Genomic DNA, 20,439 nt, shown 5'->3' with positions numbered 1-20,439 from the left:
TAAAAGCAGCACTACAGGTTATTTCCACTGATGACACAGAGAAACGAGACACACGAACTGAAGCTGACAGTCTAGTGCGGAAGCTGGATTCACTTGAGATGGCCTTCAAGGCAGGCTTTTGGGACACTGTTCTGTCCAGATTTCAGGCCACAAGTCTGCAACTTCAAAAAGCAGACATGGACCTTGGTACAGCAGTTAGATTGCTGGAATCTCTGCGCACCTTTGTTCTCTCCCAAAGAGATCTATTTGATCATTTTGAGCAGAAAGCCTTAAACATGTTGGGTGGCACCCCATCTTACAGGGCTGAACGGACGAGGAAACGTAAAAAGTTTGCTGATGAATCAGCATCCCCAGATGTTGTGCTTGAGGGAAGGCAACTGTTTCAAATAGAGACATTTATTGCCTCTATTGATCAACTGAGTTCAAGCCTTAATCACCGTCTGGAGGCCTGCAAACATCTGAACAATTTGTTCAGTGTCCTTTTCTCTTTGGATACAGAGTCCAATGCTTCAGTCCTTCACAAGGCCAAGATTCTCACTGAATCATACCCATCTGACCTCAATGAAAGTCTTGGACAGGAGCTTATACAGTTCAAATCTTTTATACAGCTCAACAACACTGATGAGGAGAGGACCCTTTCAGGACTGCTCAAACCAATAATACATTTTGGACTACAGCCTACGTTTCCTAATACATACATTGCGCTACAGATTTTTCTCACTCTACCGGTCAGTAACTGTGAGGGAGAACGCTCATTCTCTCTTTTGTCAAGAGTAAAAAATGAGCTGCGCACAAGAATGACTCAGAAAAGATTAAATGCGTTATCTCTAATGGCAATTGAGAGTGAGCTGACAAGAGAGTTGGACTTCAATGATGTGGGGGATGATTTTGCAAAATTGAAAGCACGAAAGAAACCCCTTGCTTAAAGGTGCACTGTGTAAGATTTTTAGGTTATTTCCAGAATTCACCCATTCACTAATGTTAGGCTACCTGTTTTCATGAATACTTACCACCACCATAAAATTCTAAGTATCCATTATGACTTGGAGAATTGCACTTTCGCCATTTCTGGGAAGTGTCACCTGGATTGTGAAGATAGGATTGACTTTAGGCAGAAGCTTGGTGCTTTCTCTGGCAAACTGAACCTCAAGCTTCATTCTCTGCAGCTTTGCATTCTTGTGCAGACTTTCATCCACAAGGAACTTTTCAACTTCCCCACTATCGTGAAGGGGCCATAAAAAGATTTCAGTGTGTCCAGCATGTCTAGTCTCTTACTCTCCTTTCTTTGAGCCATCTCTTGTTTCTCATCTGCCCTACTCTCGAATTTTGCCTTCATGAATTTACTCCAGTTGAGTTCAACCTCCCTTTTTGCTTGTGCTGCTGCCTTGAAACCTCTGAAGCTCCTGGCACTTCTGTAAAATTATTGACCTATTGACTGCGTTCAGTGTGCCCAACTTCTTCAGTTTGTAGTCCACCTTGCCACATCGTCTCTCCATCCCAATGTTGTGCACAGGGGTGCCATCAATGTTACTAGCCTGTTCACTGACAGGGTCCATTGGGAAGGTCTCCTCATCCATCCTCTGCCTGGCCAGGACAGTCTTCAGATGGGGCAGCATGAGATCTGTCAGCTGCTTCACTTCATCCAAGTATTCGGCAGCCACGTCTGACACTGAGTTCAGGACATGTCCAGTGCCTGTCCAGCCACTATAGCATTCTTGGAAATGGGCTATCTTGACCTGCATGCAGCCCTTGTACCATGAACTGGCCTACACCTTTCTTTGTGGTGCTCTCCGATGCATGTTATCATTTTACCTTTCTCCTTCTCCTCAAGCTTAACCACAAATAGATACAGACTTTGAGCCTCAATTTGCTGCACAGCTGCCATTATGCCAAAGTGTTTTCCTAAGATATTATTTTATTTTTAATGATAGAAGGGAGGAAAAGGGGGCAAAAATCATGTCCGATTTAGTTTTTTGGGTGGGGTGGGGGGTTTATTTCATGATAGCTACCAACTTCCAATACATAATATCTCTCAAATGACCCAATGCACCATCACTGAAGTGGGCATAATCATTTTCCAAAATGTTTATTTTTAGGCCATTTATCCCCTCCCCCTGTGTCTGTGTGAAACCTGTGCTTGTCAGTGTCTGTGTGGTATACCTAATATTGTGTGTGCAGTATGTGCACTCTTCTGTACAGGACAGTGTGCATATCTGTTCACAGTATACAGTATTTCTTGCATAGTGCGTGCGTGTGTGTGCGCCCGCACGCGCGGGGGGTTGAGGGGCCAAGACCATGTCAGGCCCAGGGGGCCAAAATTTCTTAATCCGCCCCTGCAGACTGGTGAGATGTAGCTGGTGAAATTCACTGGTAAAGACAATTTCAGAAGAGCAATGTCTGAAAGGTCGGACACAGGTGAGAGCGTATTGGCAGATGGAGACCAACAAGACCTCCCTCATCCTTGGCCCTATTTCAGAGAATTTTTAGAAATAGTCGAAAAATCGAGCTTTGGGGCTGGCTTGGAGCTCGTCTGCCTAGCTGTGTGTTTCCTGTGGAGCTGATTGACAGTTGCCTTTTGTATCTCTGCTTCTTACTGTAAGTCTGCTTCTGTCTCCTTGAACCCCAGTCGGCCTCAGCAGATGGCTGCTCACATTGAGCTGGTTCTGCTGGAGGTTTCTTCCTGTTAAAAGGGAGTTTTTCCTCTCCACCGTCGCTACAAGCATGCTTAGTGTGAGGGATTGCCCTTGAGTCAAAAAGTCGATGCAACTGGTTTTCCTTAGATAGAAAACTTTGAAGCAATTTGAGTGTACAATCCGGTTGAATTGTAAAGTTCCTTGAGATGACGTGTTGTGCATTTTCGTTATATAAATAAACTGAATTGCATTGAATTGAAAAATTACAGATGGTTAAGTATCAAATAATTTTAAAAACATTACTTCACAAAATGATTTCTTATCAACTGCTGGATATTGTGAATTGGTTTTTTAATTGCATTAAATTAGAAAAGACCTAATATCCAAACTCTTCTATGTAAACTATGGTTCTCAAACATAAAAATCCTTCTGATAAAGTTACATTATTTCATTGAATATGGATTTAAAAATTTTAGAAATTCTAGGAACCACTAGTAAACCTGCAGATTGAGAGCGAAGTGCTCTGTTAGGAACATAAGGAACAATCAGATCTCTGATATAAGATGGAGCTTGGCCATTTAAGGCTTTATATGCGAGAAGGAGGATTTTAAACATGGGAGCTTTCTTGGAGCTTGTCTGCCTGGCTGTGTGTTTCCTGGACGGGGCCGCCTTTTACAGCTGCTTTTTGTATCTCTGCTTCTGTCTCCTTGAACCCCAGTCGGCCTCGGCAGATGGCCGCTCACACAGAGCCTGGTTCTGCTGCAGTTTAGTTCCTGTTAAAGGGGAGTTTTTCCTCTCCACTGTTGCTACAAGCATACTTAGTGTGAGGGATTGCATTCGAGTCAATGAGTCAATGCAATCAACTAGTTTTCCTTAGAAAGAAAACTTTGGATCAATTTGACTGTATAATCTGGTTGAACTGTAAAGTGCCTTGAGATGACATGTGTTTTGAATTGGCGCTATATAAATAAACTGAATTGAATTGAATTGAATTTAACCATTTTCTTTACTTTGCTATGTGTAAATAGTCACATAGTGTAGTCAATATTTTTTAAATGACATACATTTGACTCAAGTTGAATGATTTCTGCTAATGAACTCCTATATTTTGAATGTAAATTTATTCCATATGTGTGTATAGTTAACAATTTGACTTTGATTTGAGCTTGAATCGATATTTGTTGTTTGTTGTCATAATACACAGACATGGTCTGTGTTCGCAGACAACATATGACAGTCAGAAAATCACTTGATTAAATAAAATAAGTTGCAACATATTTTCATTGCATAATGGCCATTAATTGTAAGTTAATGCTGAATATACTGTAACTCTATGTTTTATGCTCCAAGCAGGAATAATGTATTAAAATGAAACTTAAATGAAACTAACTTTAATTTAAAATCATTCTGGGTTAAAGATGTATATAAATGGACTCTTTATCAGACCATATTGTCCCAAAAGTTAGAAAATTTCAATTTAAAAAAATCCTGTCTTAAAATCTGGTATTTTCTGTTATCATCAGCTTGTACACCTAAATTCAGCCAATCATATATCAACGGTCATCTGTCAATCTAATTTTTTCGGTCATAGCATCTTGATTCATATGTCGCAGCTAATATACAACGGTTGAAATAAGAAATCCGAATCATTTCCTTTCCCATTGAGTTCCGTCCCAGTGTTCACGGGGATGGACGTCTGTGTCTTCAGTAGGCGTAGAGCTAACAGAACTGGCAGCGTTACGAGGCAAGGGCTTAAACATGTACGGCTGTAAGCCTTCTACAACAAACCAAGCTTCTGCCGTCCTGGTGTCCTCTTCCACAACATCTTCATCCCTGCTTCCGTCCTCTAAATAAAAGATATATCATGGAGGAGACTCATCCACGACCTCCGACACTAAACTCTCCTCCTCTTGCATGTTTCCACTGTCCATAGCGTTCCTTGACAGTGTCGTTTCTAAGTCACCAATTTAGTGCTACTTGGTCCCAATGGAATTTCCAATTGGGAACCTACTAGCACTATGTTGCTAACTGGTTAGCAAGATGCTTCGTACAAACCAGCCACAACCAAAAAGCTTGCTAACCTTCCGCCGCAACATGAATGTGATTGATAAACGACCCATCACAATCACTTTATTTACCCGTGTAAAGTCGGGCACCACTCAGGATAACTCAGAAATGCAACCGTTGGAACAGCCGCTTCCCTACGGCTTTTACTACCTTACTAAGACCAGTCCATCTCTGTTAATGAGCTTACATTGAAGTCAGCTGGGTCGAAGCAGAGACACATCTAAAAGCTGTGCTGTAGGACCAGTGTTGTATAGTAACGAAGTAAAAATACTTCACTACTGTACTTAAGTATATTTTGGAGTACTTCATACTTTCCAAGAGTATACATTTTTTTGAGAAATTTCACTTTTACTTCACTACATTTACGAACTTAATTGCATACTTTTACTCCGTAAAAGTATGGTTTAGTTACTAAGTAAAAAAAAAAAAAAAACAGCGAGAGCGAGAGAAATGCAAGTGTTTTGACCCCACCTACTGACTACAAAGTCGGGTCTTGCCTGGGCTTGTTCATCAACACCAATAGGATACGCCTGTTTCGCAAAGCCGGTCTAAATTTATCCTACACTTGGTTTATATTATTTTAAGTGAATTTAACCTTCAAAGTTTACCAAAATGTAACAAAATGTCATTCAAACTGCACTACTTTTTACTTATACTTTTCACTACATTACTTGAGTACATCTATTTTTACAATAATTCTTATACTTAAGTACAAGTCATTTCTGATACTTTAAGGCTTTTACTCAAATAACATTTCAGTCAGTGACTTGGACTTTTACCAAAGTCATATTTTGGACAGGTACTTATACTTTTACTTGACTCAGAGATTTCAGTACTTTATACAACACTGTGTTGGACATCGGTCCTCAAAGATTTGACTTTCAAATTCTGATTTTGACAGTTTTTCATTGGTAGGTTAGTATTAGCACTATGATGAAGTCTTTAAGTGTGTAAACAAACAAACAAACAGACTTGCTAGATGCTACATAGGCTAAAAGACAACTTTGCTGTATATATGATATAGTGCTATACCTAGGTTTTTGCAGTTGATACAGATTAACAACAACTCAACTCAGTTTTAGCTGCAGAGAAGAGCAGTTAGTTGCATCATTGCTTTGCAGGAAAAAGGTTCTGGGTTTGAATCCTTGCCTGAGATCTCTCTGTGTGATGTTTTATGGTCTGGGCATTATTTTTACTTCACATACTCTGCTTCCTCCATCAGCCCCAGAAACATACCTGTTTGGTCTATTTCTAAATCACTCATAGGGAAGAGGTGCTGCCTATATTGCTTTAGTTTGCCACATTGCTAAAGATATTTGGATGAAGTATGCGGTGGAGTATGAGTTTCTGTACATTGGTTCAGTGTATTCTCATTATGAGTTTGCATGTAATCGTACAAAAAGTTATGCACCATAATTTCGTACGTTTTGGATGTTTCTTTCGTCGTATGCGCATCTGACGCACCATTCACGAATATAGAATATAAATTACAATTAGCCCTGACCCTAACCCTAACCCTAAGATATAAAACAGCAAGCAACGTAGTTAGAGACATGAATAAGTGATTATTGCACTGTTTTTCCCTGTTTTACGTCCGTCCGCGGATCTGCTTTTTTTTTTCTGTCTGCCAGCGCATGCGCACTGATGTAGTTTTTTTAGGAAAAACGTCCAAAACGTACAAAATAGTGTGCATAACTTTTCGTACGATTTCATACGAACTCATAATGAGAATATGTTGAATGGTTCTATATCTTTGACTTTTCATAATCTACTGTGCACAGGCATGGACTGGTAATCGGGCGTACCGGGCATTTGCCTGGTGGGCCGACGTGTTGTTTGAGGCGGCAGACCCGACATGTATATTAATAAAATGTATTATTATAATATTATTATTATTATTATTATTATTATTATTATATCGGCCTCGTTATATTTGCATAATGCATGAAGAAAAATAAAATCAGCAGCGCAAGAGTCTGTTCCGATCATCCGGCCCTTGCCACAGGCTACTGCAGCCCATTGGTTATCATCCCTGACAGTCTAAAGGGCTAGCCCAATCAGAAAGTAGAAAAACACCTTCACTCTCCATTGGAACTTTGTGCAGCGGTGTCACAGTAGTAATGGATAAGAAACGCAAGGGAGGCGCAGAGAAACTGCGCGAAAAAAGAAACGAGTTCTTAAAACGGACGCTGCGAAATGTGTCAAACAGACTGACATGTTTCCAACAGCAGGCCCGTCATCTGTTTCGGTGTCTTATGTATAATATGATGGTGGTGGTGGTTGTAGTGGAGGCGACGGCGAACCGAGCAGTGAACATGTCAGTGCGGCTGCTGCAGTAGTAGAACCTGCGGTAAGCTGGACAGTTTTTAAAGGCCCAAACTATGTAATGCAGACATCCCAAGTCTCCCGGAAGTTCCCGGGAGTCTCCCTGATATCGATAGTTGTTCAAGGATGCCCGCGAGTCAGATAAATTATCCCGGATTTTAGACTATGGGAGGTGGAGTTTTTTAATGCCAGTGAGAGCGAGCAGGCAATACAATAATTAATGCATCATGTGCAAATAATATGTGTGATTGACTGTGACCTCTCTCTCTCTCTCTCGTCTAAGAATTGTTGCTGTGGTGGAGTTTACATTTTACAGTGTTAATAAATTAAGATTTTGGAAGTATTTTAAGTGTCCACTCTCACTAATTTCCATTAACTGGCCTCAAGGTGTTGCACAGTTGGTATACACATTCAGTACACCAAAAAAAAAAAAAAAAAATGTGGTGGGCCAGTCTAGCCAAAATGCCAGGGCCAATTTTTTGTCCCAGTCCACCCCTGGCTGTGCAATAACTATGTGATTCATGCCCTATAAACAGCAGGTCTGTTTACGACCAACTGCAAACCCAGACAAACCACTGCAACATTAGAGAAAAAAGTATTTATTTAATGTTAAGGTTTTATTGTAGATCTTTTTTCATAGTCTGAAAAAAAGACAGAAAGACTTCTGCCCTTTCCCATCTAAAATAAAAATGTTGGTATTGTATAAATTAATGCTTTCTTTGCATATAAATGGTTTTAAAACTCACCATTATATCCAATGTTGCCCCAGCCAGTAACCCAGGTGTCTTCCCCAATGTTAAAGGTGCTGTTGAAGGCTGCCAGGCAGACGGGTGAGATGTAATTGCTGAAAACCACTGGTTCAGACATCTTCAGAAGCGCAATGTCATTGTTAAAATGTGGTATGTTGTATCCAGGATGAATAATGATCCTTGTTACTGTCCGAGAGACTTCATTTGGGTTAGATTCACTCTGATTCTGACGACCCAGATACACTGTTAGACCAGCAGTGCTGCTAAACCTTTATTGTAGGGCAGAAAAGAGATCACTAAATTACTTGCTTCTTAACTGAAGGTAACACATTACTTCTAGTGCACTTTGATTCAGTTGTTATTGAGATCTGAACACATTTCAGTTTATTTTATGTCATTTCTGGGGAGAAATTTTGATGATATTTATTTCATCCTGTTATTAAATTACAGCATATGCTTTTCTACTTGCATTTTATCATATTTCCATAGAAGAAAAAGTCATTTTTCAAATGTGAAGAGCTCAATATGTCCTTGAGTCTTACCATGAGACGCAATGAGCAGCAGTCAGCACCCACTGGTCGTTGATCAGAGATCCTCCACAGATGTGTGTGAATGTGTGCAGACTGACCTGCCAGGGCCAGCTGCCTGGAGGAGCTGCTTCTCCTCCAACTATCCTGTTGTTGAGTGGAGCCAGACCGCACTCTGACAAAAGATGCAAATAAAACCCTGAGTTATATGTCGATTCCAGGTGCTCTCAGGAAAACAAACCTTGATAGGAATAACAGCAGTACAATTATTTGATTTCCCAATTTATTTGTAGAAAGAACAGTTTTGTTCCCCATTCATACAATGAATTTATGAAATTATCAATGGAATAGCACACAAATTGAAAAAAGTGGAGGTGTGTGTGTGTGTTGGGATCTGGTGGTCTGTCCACCTTTCTCCAACAGAGGGCGTTCTAGGTCTCCTGGAGCTGGAGCTGACTACCACACCTGCGGCGCGTGAGTTCATCAGGAGACCGGCATTTAAGGAGGGGCAGAGCAACACTCTGACGCCAGAGTGTTAAGCCAGTTATGGTTAGCAAATCTTAGCCGACCAGCCTGTCTGAATCTCTGACTTCCCTGAAGCCTGAACCTGAACCTAATCAGTTTTTGTCCTCTCTGCTTCTCAGGAAGAACCTGCCTGGAAACCTGAAACCTGGAAGAGTTTCTCAAGCGAGAAACCAAGCAGTCTGTTCTCAGGAGAACCCTGGAAATCCAACTCAGTCTGAAACCTGCCTGCCTGCTCTCAGTAAGAGCTGAGAGAGAAGCTCTGAACCTGCTCAGTAAGAGTAACTGCTCTGCCCTGCCTCTGCCTGCCTTCAGCCTCTGGACCCTCCTGGTTCCCCTCCTCCGCCGCTCAGCCTGAATCTCTGAACAGAGAAACCAGTCGTGACCAGTCCTGAATCTGATAACCCCCTGACCTGTTTATTCAATAAACCTTTGAACTTTTTGTCCTGTTTCCGAGTGTTTCTGCATATGGGCTAGGAACCAAACCCATCATGACAGAGTGATATTCTTTGATAAAATAAATGTGGAAACATTTAATAACAGGTGTATAAACAATTGATCAGCAATGTTAAATGTCCTTTACAATTACCAGGGGGAGATTTGCCATTAGGCAATACTGGGCAATTGCCTAGGGCCCCAAGATCCCGGGGGCCCCATAAAACTTTGTTTATTTGTAGTTAATACAACTATTCCTTATTTGTGCACAATAATTATGTTTTTGATAAAAATCCTTTTGCTAAAATGTCATTAGAACGCTTATAGTATTATGTGTGTTTCAGCCACCCCCCACCACCTTTGGATGAAAGGTCCAAACAAACAGCAGCCAACCATTTGAAAACGGTGCCAAGAGCAGTGTTGCCAACTTAATGCTTTTCCAGGCCCCTCTAGTGCTTTTATTTAAAAAAAAATGTGCCTAGCACCAAATCTAGTAACTTTTTCCTGCTACTGGAGACTTTGGCGACAACATATAAAAGCAGCGAACTCTGCTCTCCAGAGCAAGTAGATTGGTAACCCCGCCTCCTGCTCTCCCCTATCTTAAATGCTGTCATGATTCATGCAGCTAGTATTATATAGAAATAAGAAATGGAGAACAGATAAGCAGATCATGGCTTGTCTACAGTGAAAAGAAAGACTGTTATTTACGTTTGCCGTCGCCTTTTTGGAAACACAGGAAGGAGCAATCAGCTAAGTGAGCTTAGTGCATGGAAAAAATCTTTCATTTCTTTTGAGACAGCATGAAAAGTCAGCTGAGTACAAAACATAGAGAGGAAAACAAGAAGAAAAGGGACAAGAAGAGAGAGAGAAAAAATAGAACAAATCATGTATGTCTATTCTATTAAAATTTCTGTAGCTGTATAACGGGTCTGTTTTATGTGTTCTCATTTCAGAGAAGACAACCTGTTTTTGCCTGTTTTTGCCTAGGAACCCAAATTTCCTAAATCCACCTTTGACCATCAAAAATAAATCATTAAACTAAAAATGAAAATAATACCCCGTAATATATAATATGCATGCTTTTTGTGCTGCCAGAACAACAAACATCTGAATTATTTAAAATGTCCTGATTTTAAAAATATGATACTGGTATTTAAGAAAAGGCAGATATGCTTTAACTTACCAGACAGGTATGTCACATTTTCTGAAAAATGAATTACGAAGAAAAATGTTAAGAAGTGTAAATTTAGTAATATTCACAATATTAGTTTTTAGACAGTTTGTGTTTAGACAGTGTTAAGACAGTCGACTTAGTATGCATTAAGATAACATAAAACTCAGTAAGCTCAAAGTAGTAAGCTGTGTCAAACATCAAAGGTCTGAAATGAAAGAAGGCAAACACAATCCATTTCTAAACTGAAAGACTTTGGTATCATAGTCTGATTATACACTATCAATGATAAATAAACTTACTATTTGGGCTGCATCTTTAAAGCGTGTCAGTAATTAGCATAATGGGATACATCATTTTGTTGTTCCATAGCCTTTACTGTGACCAGAACTTGACAGGATATACTGTCAGAAAAAGAGTTTGATTTGCAGCTATTTGAAATGGGAAATAATGTGGTCAGAAATTGATTAACATTAATCTACAACAATGCAACAAATCTCCAGCATTCTTAAATCATTTATCTTACATCTACCAGGACATTACTTGCAGTGGCTCGCCTACGGCACACACAGTTTGGCGTGGCGACCCGACGTGCAAGTAAATCTCGGCCTTTACTGCCTTGTTTAAAGATATATCCACATAGTTTTGCAAAGTGTTTTAATGCAGTGTGACCTCAAGTCCTTTGATGATTCGTAAATCATGCCTCCTATCAACTCCTCCTCTAGAAGCATCTAATGACAGGACGAGAACTAAGTCCAGAGAGTCCGTGAAACAAAACAATTAACCCACCTGGAACCTTTGCTTAACTGGAATAGATCCAAACAGTATCACAGAGATTTAGTTGTGATTTACAGTATTAGTTGCAGACAGAAGACATAGGCTGTATGTCTTTTTTGTTTTGGTCATAAATATATGGGGAAGTGGTACAATTTAGTTTGTTTGTACTGTTCTGGAATTGGATTAAACATGTATCCTTTGTTTTTTTATTTGTGTTTTTTGTTAATTTTGCTTTTTTACATTAGAACAGGTACTCACCATTAGGTTCAGGTGTTGTACAGGAAACACTTAGGTCACTGTCAGTCCCTTCAGATATAAAGGTAAGGAACCCTGGCTGATTGGTGAATATGATACTGTTGATCCAGCTCTCATACTGGGATACTCTGGTGTAGACTCCTGGGAAATCTGGCTTAGCGCATCCTTCTCCAAAACTTACAATTCCTGCTTGAATCCAGCGGTCACCCTGTTTGCTCACCATCGGACCTCCTGAATCCCCCTTAAAGTTTGAAAATGTTCTATTAGTCAAAAGGAAAATTACTGTCTGCAGACAATGATAAAGTGATGTAATTAGAAGATAACCTGACAGGAATCCTTGCCTCCCTCTTGTAACCCAGCACATATCATGTTTTCAGTGATCATCCTCTCCCCATAGTTACACTTGCACTGTCTGTTCCCAACAACCGGCACCGTCACCTCCATCAGGTTTTTAGGAGATGGTAGAGGAACTGTAGAGAAAAATACAGATTTGATAATACAAAGATTTATTCAACTGTTAGAGTTAAACCTTGGCAGGTTCTTTCTTCAGTTTGCTTTATATTGTTGGTTTTCTACCCACCTCCACTTCCGATTCTTCCCCAGCCTGTGATCCAGGATTCAACCCTGCTGTAGAAGGTGCTGTTCAGGGCAGCTAGGCAGACTGGTGAGATGTAACTGGTGAAAATTACTGGTTCAGAGAGTCTTAGTAGTGCAATGTCATTGTTCCATGAAGTTCCATAATTGTACTCAGGGTGAATAGTGATCTGTGACACTGTTCGGCTGACTTCATGTGGGTTGGATCCCTCCTGACTCTGCCGACCCAGATATGCTGTTATACCAGTTGGTGACCTGAGAAGAGAGTCAGTAAAAAAAAACATTTTATGTTGAAAATAACATAAAATTGATGTTATTGCAGATATATCTGCTATGGGCTAAATTTATAATAAACAAGAGATTTCTGAACTATGCTCTTATGTAGTTTGGCTGGTATCTTGGTTAATTTGGATTGTTGCTGAAATGGAGCAACTCTAGTGACAAATAGTGCACGTCTTTATGTTAAGTTTAGTTTTTAATGAATTCTTTATTGCATACATACAATTATTGTCCTTTGGGATTAATAAAGTATTTTTTAATTGAACTGAATAAAATATATCACACAGTTTCCATGCAGCTCATTATGACCACTCTTTGCTTCAAATATCTTCAGCTATGGCTTGATTAAAAAATGCTTGTCCATTAGTCACTTAGCGTAGAATGACCAAATGCTCTACCAGGTTAGTTAATTTTTTTTTCTTGGTTTTTGCAATAAAACTGACATAAAAAAGAATCTTAGTAGTTTTAGAGGAAGGCAAATGTTCATCAAACAATTGATCTAGCTGGGAAGTGAGGAACTGTGCATACCCTAGTGGCTTACCCTGAGACGCAATGAGCAGCAGTCAGCACCCACTGGTCGTTGATCAGAGATCCTCCACAGAAGTGAGTAGATGTGTGCAGACTGACCTGCCAGGGCCAGCTGCCTGGAGGAGCTGCCTCTCCTCCAACTATCCTGGTGTTAAGTGATGGTTTACCACATACTAAAAAAAATAGACCATTCCTCCAATTATCTGACTGCTCTATAAGCCACTAGTTACAACAGTAACAACAGGTTTGACTTACCTGAGAGCTGTGAGTCACTCTCTGAAAAATAAAAAATAAATAAATTAACATTATTTTCCTTGTGCTACAGGCATTTAAAAAACTATGGGTTGGGTATGGGTTGATGAATGGATGGATGGATGGATGGATGGATGGATGGATGGATGGATGGATGGATGGATGGATGGATGGATGGATGGATGGATGGATGGATGAAGGATTGGGGAAAGGATGGTTGGATGGATGGATGGATGGATGGATGGATGGAGGGATGCAGGGTTGGATGGATGGATGGTTGGATGTAGGGATGGATGGATGGATAAATGGATGGATGTAGATGTGGATGGATGGATGGATGGATGGATGGATGAAGGATTGGGGAAAGGATGGGATGAGGGTAGGATGGATGGGAGGTTTGGGTTTGGGGGGATTGGATTAGGGGGGAGGATGGAAAAGGGTTTGGGGGAAAAGGGGGTTTTTTATTATTGGGAAGGGGTTTATGTGGAAGGTTTTAAAAAGGGGATGGATGAAATGTGGATTGGATGGGGATATGGATGAATTTTGGGGAAAAGTTTTTATGGATGTGGGGTATGGATGGTTTGGGGGTGGGGGGTTGGATTTAGGGGGATTTTGAGTATTTTGGGGGAGGATTTTTTGGGGGATGGATTTGGATTTTTTAAGGGGTGGAATGGAGGGGTGTTGGAGTGGGGGGGGGGAGGGGTTTGGGAGGGAGGGGGGTTGGATGATGGTGGATGGATGGAATGGGGGAGGGAGGGTGGATGGTTATTTGGGGGAGGTTGGATGGTGGTGGTGGTGGATGGTAGGTGGTGGATGGATGGGATGTGGGGTTTGGAGGGATGGTGTTGGGATGTGGGATGGATGGTTTATGGATTTTAGGGGTGGTGGATGGATGGGAATGGAAAGATGGGGGAGGATGGGGTTGGTGAGGGGTGGTGGAGGGAAATTTTTTGGGGGGAGGGGAGGGTTGGGATGGATGGGTTTGGGTGGATGAGGTTGGGGAGGAGGGGTTTTTTTGATGTGGGGGGGATGGATGTTATGGTGGTGGTGGTTTAGGGGGGGGGTTGGGGGGAAAAAGGGGGTGGGGGGAGGGAGGGTTGGAGGGATGGTGGTTGATTGGGGGGATGGATGGTGGAGGGTTTGAGGGTTGGGGGGGGATGGATGGAGGTTGATTGGATGTGGGGTGGGGGGATGGTTGGGATTGGGGGGGGTGGATGGATGGATGGTTGGTGGATGGGTGGTTGGGGGGGGGGTTGGTGAGAGGGGGGGATGGATGGATAAATGGTTGATGTGGGGTGGATGGATGGGGAGGATGGATGGATGAAGGAGGGGGAAAGGGGGGGGGGGGGGTTGGGGTTTGATGTTAGGGTGGGTGGTGGATGGGGGGAAGGGGAGGGGGGGGAAATGGATGGGGGAGGGTTGGGGTATGGTGGGGGGGTTGGAATGGGGGGATTGGAAGGGGGTGGATGGATGGATAAAAGGTTTGGGGAAAGGGGGGTTTGGGATGGATGGGGGTGGTGGAGGGGATGGAGGGGTTTTGGGGGTTTTGGGGGGGATGGGGGGTTTGGATGGTTGGGGATGTTTTGGTGGTGGTGAGGGGGGGGAATATGGTGGGGGGTGGGGGGGGGTTGGGGGGGGATGGAGGATGGTGGATGGGGGGAGGTTGGGGGAGGGGGGGTTTGGTGGGTGGATTGGTGTGGGGGGGGGTTTGGAGTGGGTTTGGGTGGATGGGGGGGGGTTTGGTTTGGAGGATGGGGGGTTTTTGGATGGGGTGGATTTTGGGGTGGATGGGGGGGGGGGGGGGAGGAGGTTGGATGGTGTAGGGGGGGTGGATGAGGGGGGTGGTGGAGGGGTTGGTTGGATGTGGGGGGGGGTTTGGATGGTGGTTGGGGGGGGTAGGTTTGGTGGTGGGTGGTGGTTTTTTTAAATGGGGGTTTTGGGGTTGGGTAGGATTGGGTTGGGGAGGGGTGGAAGTAGGGGTGGTGGATGGATGGTGGTTTTGGGATGGAGGGAGGATGGGGGGGGAGGGTGGGGATGAGGTGGGGTGGGAGGAATTAGGTGGATGGATGGGGGTTTTTTAGTAGGGTGGATGGGTGGGTGGTTGGATGTAGGGGTGGATGGTTTTGGGATTGGGAAAGGAGGGGGGGTTGGATGGATGGGGGAGGGAGGAGGGGAGGAGGATGGGGTGGGGGTTGGTTGGGGTGGATGGTTGTTTGGGAATGGGGTGGATGGTTTGGAGGGAAAGGTGGGGGTGGGGATGGTGGTGGATGGAAGGGGGGATGGGTGGGGGTTGGGGGGTTAAATGTGGTTGAGGGGGGTTTTGGGTGGGGGGGGTGGGTGGTGGGGGTTATTTGGTGGGGGGGGGTGGTTGGGGGTTGGGTTGGGGGGGGGGTGGTGGGGGGTGGGGGGGGGGGGGGGGGGGGGGGGGGGGGGGGGGGGGGGGGGGGGGGGGGGGGGGGGGGGGGGGGGGGGGGGGGGGGGGGGGGGGGGGGGGGTGGGGGGGGTGGGTTGGGGGGGTGGGTGTTGGTGGAGGTGGGGTTGGGGGGGGGTTGGATGTGGGGTGGTGGTGGGAAAGGTTGGGGGGGGGGTGGTGGGGTGGTGGTGGGGGGTGGGGTGGTGGGGGTTGGTTTGGTGGGGTGGGGGGGGGTGGTGGTGGTTGGGGGTGGTGGGGGGGATGGGGGGGGGGTGTGGTGTGGGGGGGGGGGGGGGGGGTTGGGGGGTTTGGGGGGGGGTGGATGGTGGGTAAGGTGGGGGGTTGGGGGGGTTGGGGGTAGGGGGTGGGGGGTTGTTGGATGGGGTTGGGGGGAAGGGTGGTGGTTTGGATGGATTGGGGTGGTTTTTTTTGGGGTGGTGTGGTTTGGTGGGGTGGTTGAAGGGTGGGGGGATGGATGGGGGTTTGGTGGGGGATGGATGGTGGAAAAGGGGGGTGGGATGGAGGTGGATAGTAGGGATGTAGGGGTGGAATGGATTGTTGAAATTTTGGATGTGGGTGGGATGTTGGTTATTGATGGATTTTGTGTAGAAATGGATTGTATTAGTGAAAATATGCAGTCATTATGATTAAGTAGTTTATGATTTATGATAATACATTGTTGGATTAAAAAGTATTTTTAATTTGAACTGGATAAAATATTACAACATTTTCCATGCGCTCATTATGACCTCTTTGCTTAATATCTTATATGGCTTGATTAAAAAATGCTTGTCCATAGTATTGAGCGAGATGACCAAATGGTACCAGTGGGTTAATTTTTTTTTGGTGTGGTTTTTGCAATAAAATGATAAAGAGATTTGATTTGAGGAAGGCAATGTTCATCAAATGATTAGCTGGGAAGTGAGGACTGTGCATACCTAGTGGCTACCTGGACGAATGGAGGTGGGTGCAATGGGTGGATGAGATCCTCAATGAAGTGGGGTGTGTGGACTATGGGTGCGGAGGACTGCCGTCCTCAAACTAGTCCTTGGTGTTAGTGATGGTTTAACATTAAAAAAAATAGGCATTCCTCAATGATGCTGACTGCTCTATAAGCCATAGTTAAAGTAACACAGGTTTGACTTATGAGAGCTGGAGTTCTGAAAAATAAAATTAAATAATTAACTTATTTCCTTGTGCAACAGGATTTAAAAAACTATGGGTTGGATGGGTTGATGATGGATTAGGATGGATGGATGGATGGAGGATGGTATGGATGGATGGATGGATGGATGGATGGTTGGATGTAGGGGTGGATGGATGGATGAAGGGATGGGGGATGGTTGGATGGATGGATGGATGGATGGATGGATGGAGGGATGCAGGGTTGGATGGATGGATGGTTGGATGTAGGGATGGATGGATGGATAAATGGATGGATGTAGATGTGGATGGATGGATGGATGGATGGATGAAGGATTGGGGAAAGGATGGTTGGATGGATGTAGGGGTGGATGGATGGATGGATGGGTGGGTGGTTGGATGTAGGGGTGGATGGTTTGATGTAGGGGTGTGTGGATGGATGGATGGATGGATGGATGGATGGAATGGTATGGTATGGGTGATTGAAGGTGGATGATGGATGAAGATGGGAAGGATGTTGGATGGATGATTGATGATAGGGTGATGGATGGATGGAGGGATGGAGGATGTAGGGGATGGATGGATGTATGGATGTAGGGATGGATGGATGGATGGATGGATGGATGGATGGATGGAGGTTTGGATGGATGGATGGAGGTTGATGTAGGGTGGATGGATGGAGGGGTTTGGATGTAGGGTGGAGGGAAATGGGATGGGAAATGGATGGATGGATGGATGGATGGATGGATGGATGGATGGATGGATGGTTTGATGTAAGGGTGGATGGATGGATGGGTGATTGGATGTAGGGGTGGATGGATGGATGAAGGATTGGGGAAAGGATGGATGGATGGATGGATGGATGGATGGGGAGGGGAATGGTGGATGTAAGGATGGATGAGGTGGTTGGATGGAGGGATGGGATGGATGGAATGGATGATGGATGTGGGTGGAGGATTGGATGAAGGATGGGTGGATTGGAGGGGATGTGTGGATGGATGGATGGATGGTTTGATGTAAGGGTGGATGGATGGTAGGATGTAGGGATGGATGGAAATGGATGGAGTAGGGGGATGGATGGATGGATGGTGGATGGATGGTGTTGGATGTAGGTGATGGATGGAGGTGTTTGGAGGGTAGGTGGTTGGATGGATGGTATGGTATTGATGGAGGGATGGATGGATGGATGATGGAGGGTAGGGGTGGATGGATGGGTGGAAGGAAGATGTAGGGTGGATGGATGGATGGTGGAGTTGGATGGTAGAGGGTGGATGGATGGATAAGGTGGATGGATGGTGGATGGATGGATGTGGGATAAGGTTTGGGAATGGATGATGATGGTTGATGGTTGGATGGATGTATGGTTGGATGGATGTATGGTTGGATGGATGGATTGTTGGATGTAGGGATGGATGTATGGGTGGATGGATGGATGGATGTATGGTTGGATGTAGGGGTGGATGGATGGATGGTTGGATGTAGGGATGGATGGTTGGGTGGATGGATGATGGATGGATGGGTGGATGGATGATGGATGGATTGATGGATGGATGTAGGGGTGGATGGATGGATGGTTGGATGTAGGGATGGATGGATGTAGGGGTGGATGGATGGTTGGATGTAGGGATGGATGGATGTAGGGGTGGATGGATGGATGGTTGGATGTAGGGATGGATGGATGGATGGATGTAGTGGTGGATGGATGGATGGATGGATGGATGGATGGATGGATGGATGGAGAGCTCTTCAAATAGTAATATTAGCAATTCTACTGTCATTTAAAATTATTTTCATTTCTCTGTCAGTTTTAATTGGCCTTGTTAAACTGGCTTTCTTACTTGTCAAGCAATCTAAAGCGTTTCCCATAAACAAAGAAAAGCTTCCTGCTATACCGGTTCATTTCTACAGAAACACTGGTACCTAAAGGGAACAAAAAAGACCTGCAGCTGTTTTAAAGAAAAGCTTATAGAAGGAAATTGAGCCAAACCTATTTTTAATTATTTATTTATTTTTTGTTGCAAAAATATACCTAGAAACAACATCTGTTATAAGGACATGATTGGTTCTTACAATTGAGTAGAAGCTCATGATGAGGAGATTTGTGGTAGGTAAGGTACAACTAGGGTTTATTTAAATCATAAATGTAAAATATAAAAAAATTATTCTTTCTTAAAATCCCTCACACTAAGCATGCTTGTAGCGACAGTGGAGAGGAAAAACTCCCTTTCAACAGGAAGAAACCTCCAGCAGAACCAGGCTCAGTGTGAGCAGCCATCTGCCGAGGCCGACTGGGGTTCAAGGAGACGGAAGCAGACCCTTATCTGCACCCGAGCCCCACCCTGATCCGCTCAGCAGCTAATTGCACGGCCGACTCTGTTCTCACTACTTAATAAACTATATTTAGTTGATAAACACCATCTGCTTAGAGCAAAAAAGGTTTTTTTTTTTTTAGCCCTGGAAATTTTATTACTTCCAGATCACAAGATGTGATGCAATACCTTCGTTTATTTCTACCATATAACCAGAGTAAATATTTTGTTGGTTAGTCATTACAATTTTTTGATAAAGCCCCCGATGAAAAGACACATAGATGTTCTTTGACTATGTCTCTCCTATAGTTCCTGCTTCTTTCTATTCAAATACGATGTAAATGAGAGAGAGAGGCCAATAAACATTTTCTATAGAATACTGGTAAGAATTTAACTGTACTTTCATTCCTGCTTTCTAATGATTAAGGTTCTAATTAGTGTTGTGCCGATGCCATTTTTTGGCCTTGATACCGATACCCAATACCTGGCTGTGCAGCACTGGCCGATACCATACCAATATCATCTGTTTGAAATTGATGTGTGTGTGTATATATGAAGAACTGCAAACTACTTGGATGTAAAATAATTGCCATCATGGCTTTGTCAAGCTGCTGCCTACCTTTGTGAAGCAGGAAAAACACTAATACAAAGTGGATCCAGTAGAACTTTTTATTGCCTACCTGCGGGCAACAATTGTTGAATAAACTTTTGGCTCACAAAACGGTGCCCTATTTGTTGGTACTAGCCGATACCAATACCATCATTTTAATACTGTATCAGGGCCCCGCCCAATACTGGTATTGTTATCGGTGCAACAATAGCTCTAATCCCATTTTGGACAAATGAACTCCTATGAAATTAGATAATGATCCTTAATTCAATAAATTTTTGGTCTCCTGCAGGTGGATTGAATGAGCAGAATATATAATTTTTTAGATCATGTGTAAAGTGGGTAGATTATCGCCTATAAATTTATGCAAGTTTAGTATCAAAATTCCTTTTTCAGATTTAGGTACAAAGCGACCAACACGTCATAAGGAAGACCCAACGAAGAGTGGAAATAACCCACCCCCAGCTTCAGCATGGTAACTGACATAGTTGGTAGTTATTTGTTAAAAAAGAAAAAAAACAGCTACACAGTAAAAAAAAAAAAAAAACACCTACTTTGGTTGATTCTGTTTAATACAGATAAGAATGAACTACACCTAAGGCAGAAGACAGGTTCACTTATTTTTCTTTATCTGCAGGTATTCTTACCTTTCATCAGCAGAGCCAGTACAGCCGCCACACAGATCAGATGTTTGAAGGCCATCACTGTTAGTTTCTTCCAGCTCTAAGGTGCAGGTTTAAATAGCCTGCATACAGCTTGTTATTACGCCCACAGAGCATCCTGCTCTACAACATTCCAACTCCTAAACTAGTATACTGTACTCTACTGTTTATGAATTGGTTTGTATTTT

The 20,439-nt window shown here is 43.4% G+C and overlaps 1 protein-coding gene across 1 annotated transcript in view; it reads right to left on the bottom strand.

Annotated features, from left to right (window-relative positions):
- Positions 1-20,329, bottom strand: part of LOC119779937 (transmembrane protease serine 9-like) — a 33,891-nt gene extending 13,562 nt beyond the window's left edge. The window contains exons 1-9 of the mRNA XM_038279804.1: positions 20,237-20,329; positions 13,118-13,138; positions 12,876-13,035; positions 12,042-12,310; positions 11,786-11,931; positions 11,465-11,702; positions 10,442-10,462; positions 8,317-8,476; positions 7,772-8,043 (exon numbers count right to left, since the gene is read on the bottom strand). Of these exons, the coding sequence (XP_038135732.1) occupies positions 7,772-8,043; positions 8,317-8,476; positions 10,442-10,462; positions 11,465-11,702; positions 11,786-11,931; positions 12,042-12,310; positions 12,876-13,035; positions 13,118-13,138; positions 20,237-20,291 (1,342 nt within the window). The 5' untranslated portion in view covers positions 20,292-20,329. The remainder of the gene's footprint in view (positions 1-7,771; positions 8,044-8,316; positions 8,477-10,441; positions 10,463-11,464; positions 11,703-11,785; positions 11,932-12,041; positions 12,311-12,875; positions 13,036-13,117; positions 13,139-20,236) is intronic.
- Between the last annotated feature and the right edge of the window lie 110 nt (positions 20,330-20,439).

Source organism: Cyprinodon tularosa, unplaced genomic scaffold (assembly GCF_016077235.1).
Source record: "Cyprinodon tularosa strain WSP-4 unplaced genomic scaffold, ASM1607723v1 ctg102, whole genome shotgun sequence".
NCBI classification, from domain to species: domain Eukaryota; kingdom Metazoa; phylum Chordata; class Actinopteri; order Cyprinodontiformes; family Cyprinodontidae; genus Cyprinodon; species Cyprinodon tularosa.
The sequence above is the reverse complement of the archived record's forward strand: the minus strand, read 5'-3'. Positions and strand labels throughout refer to the sequence as shown.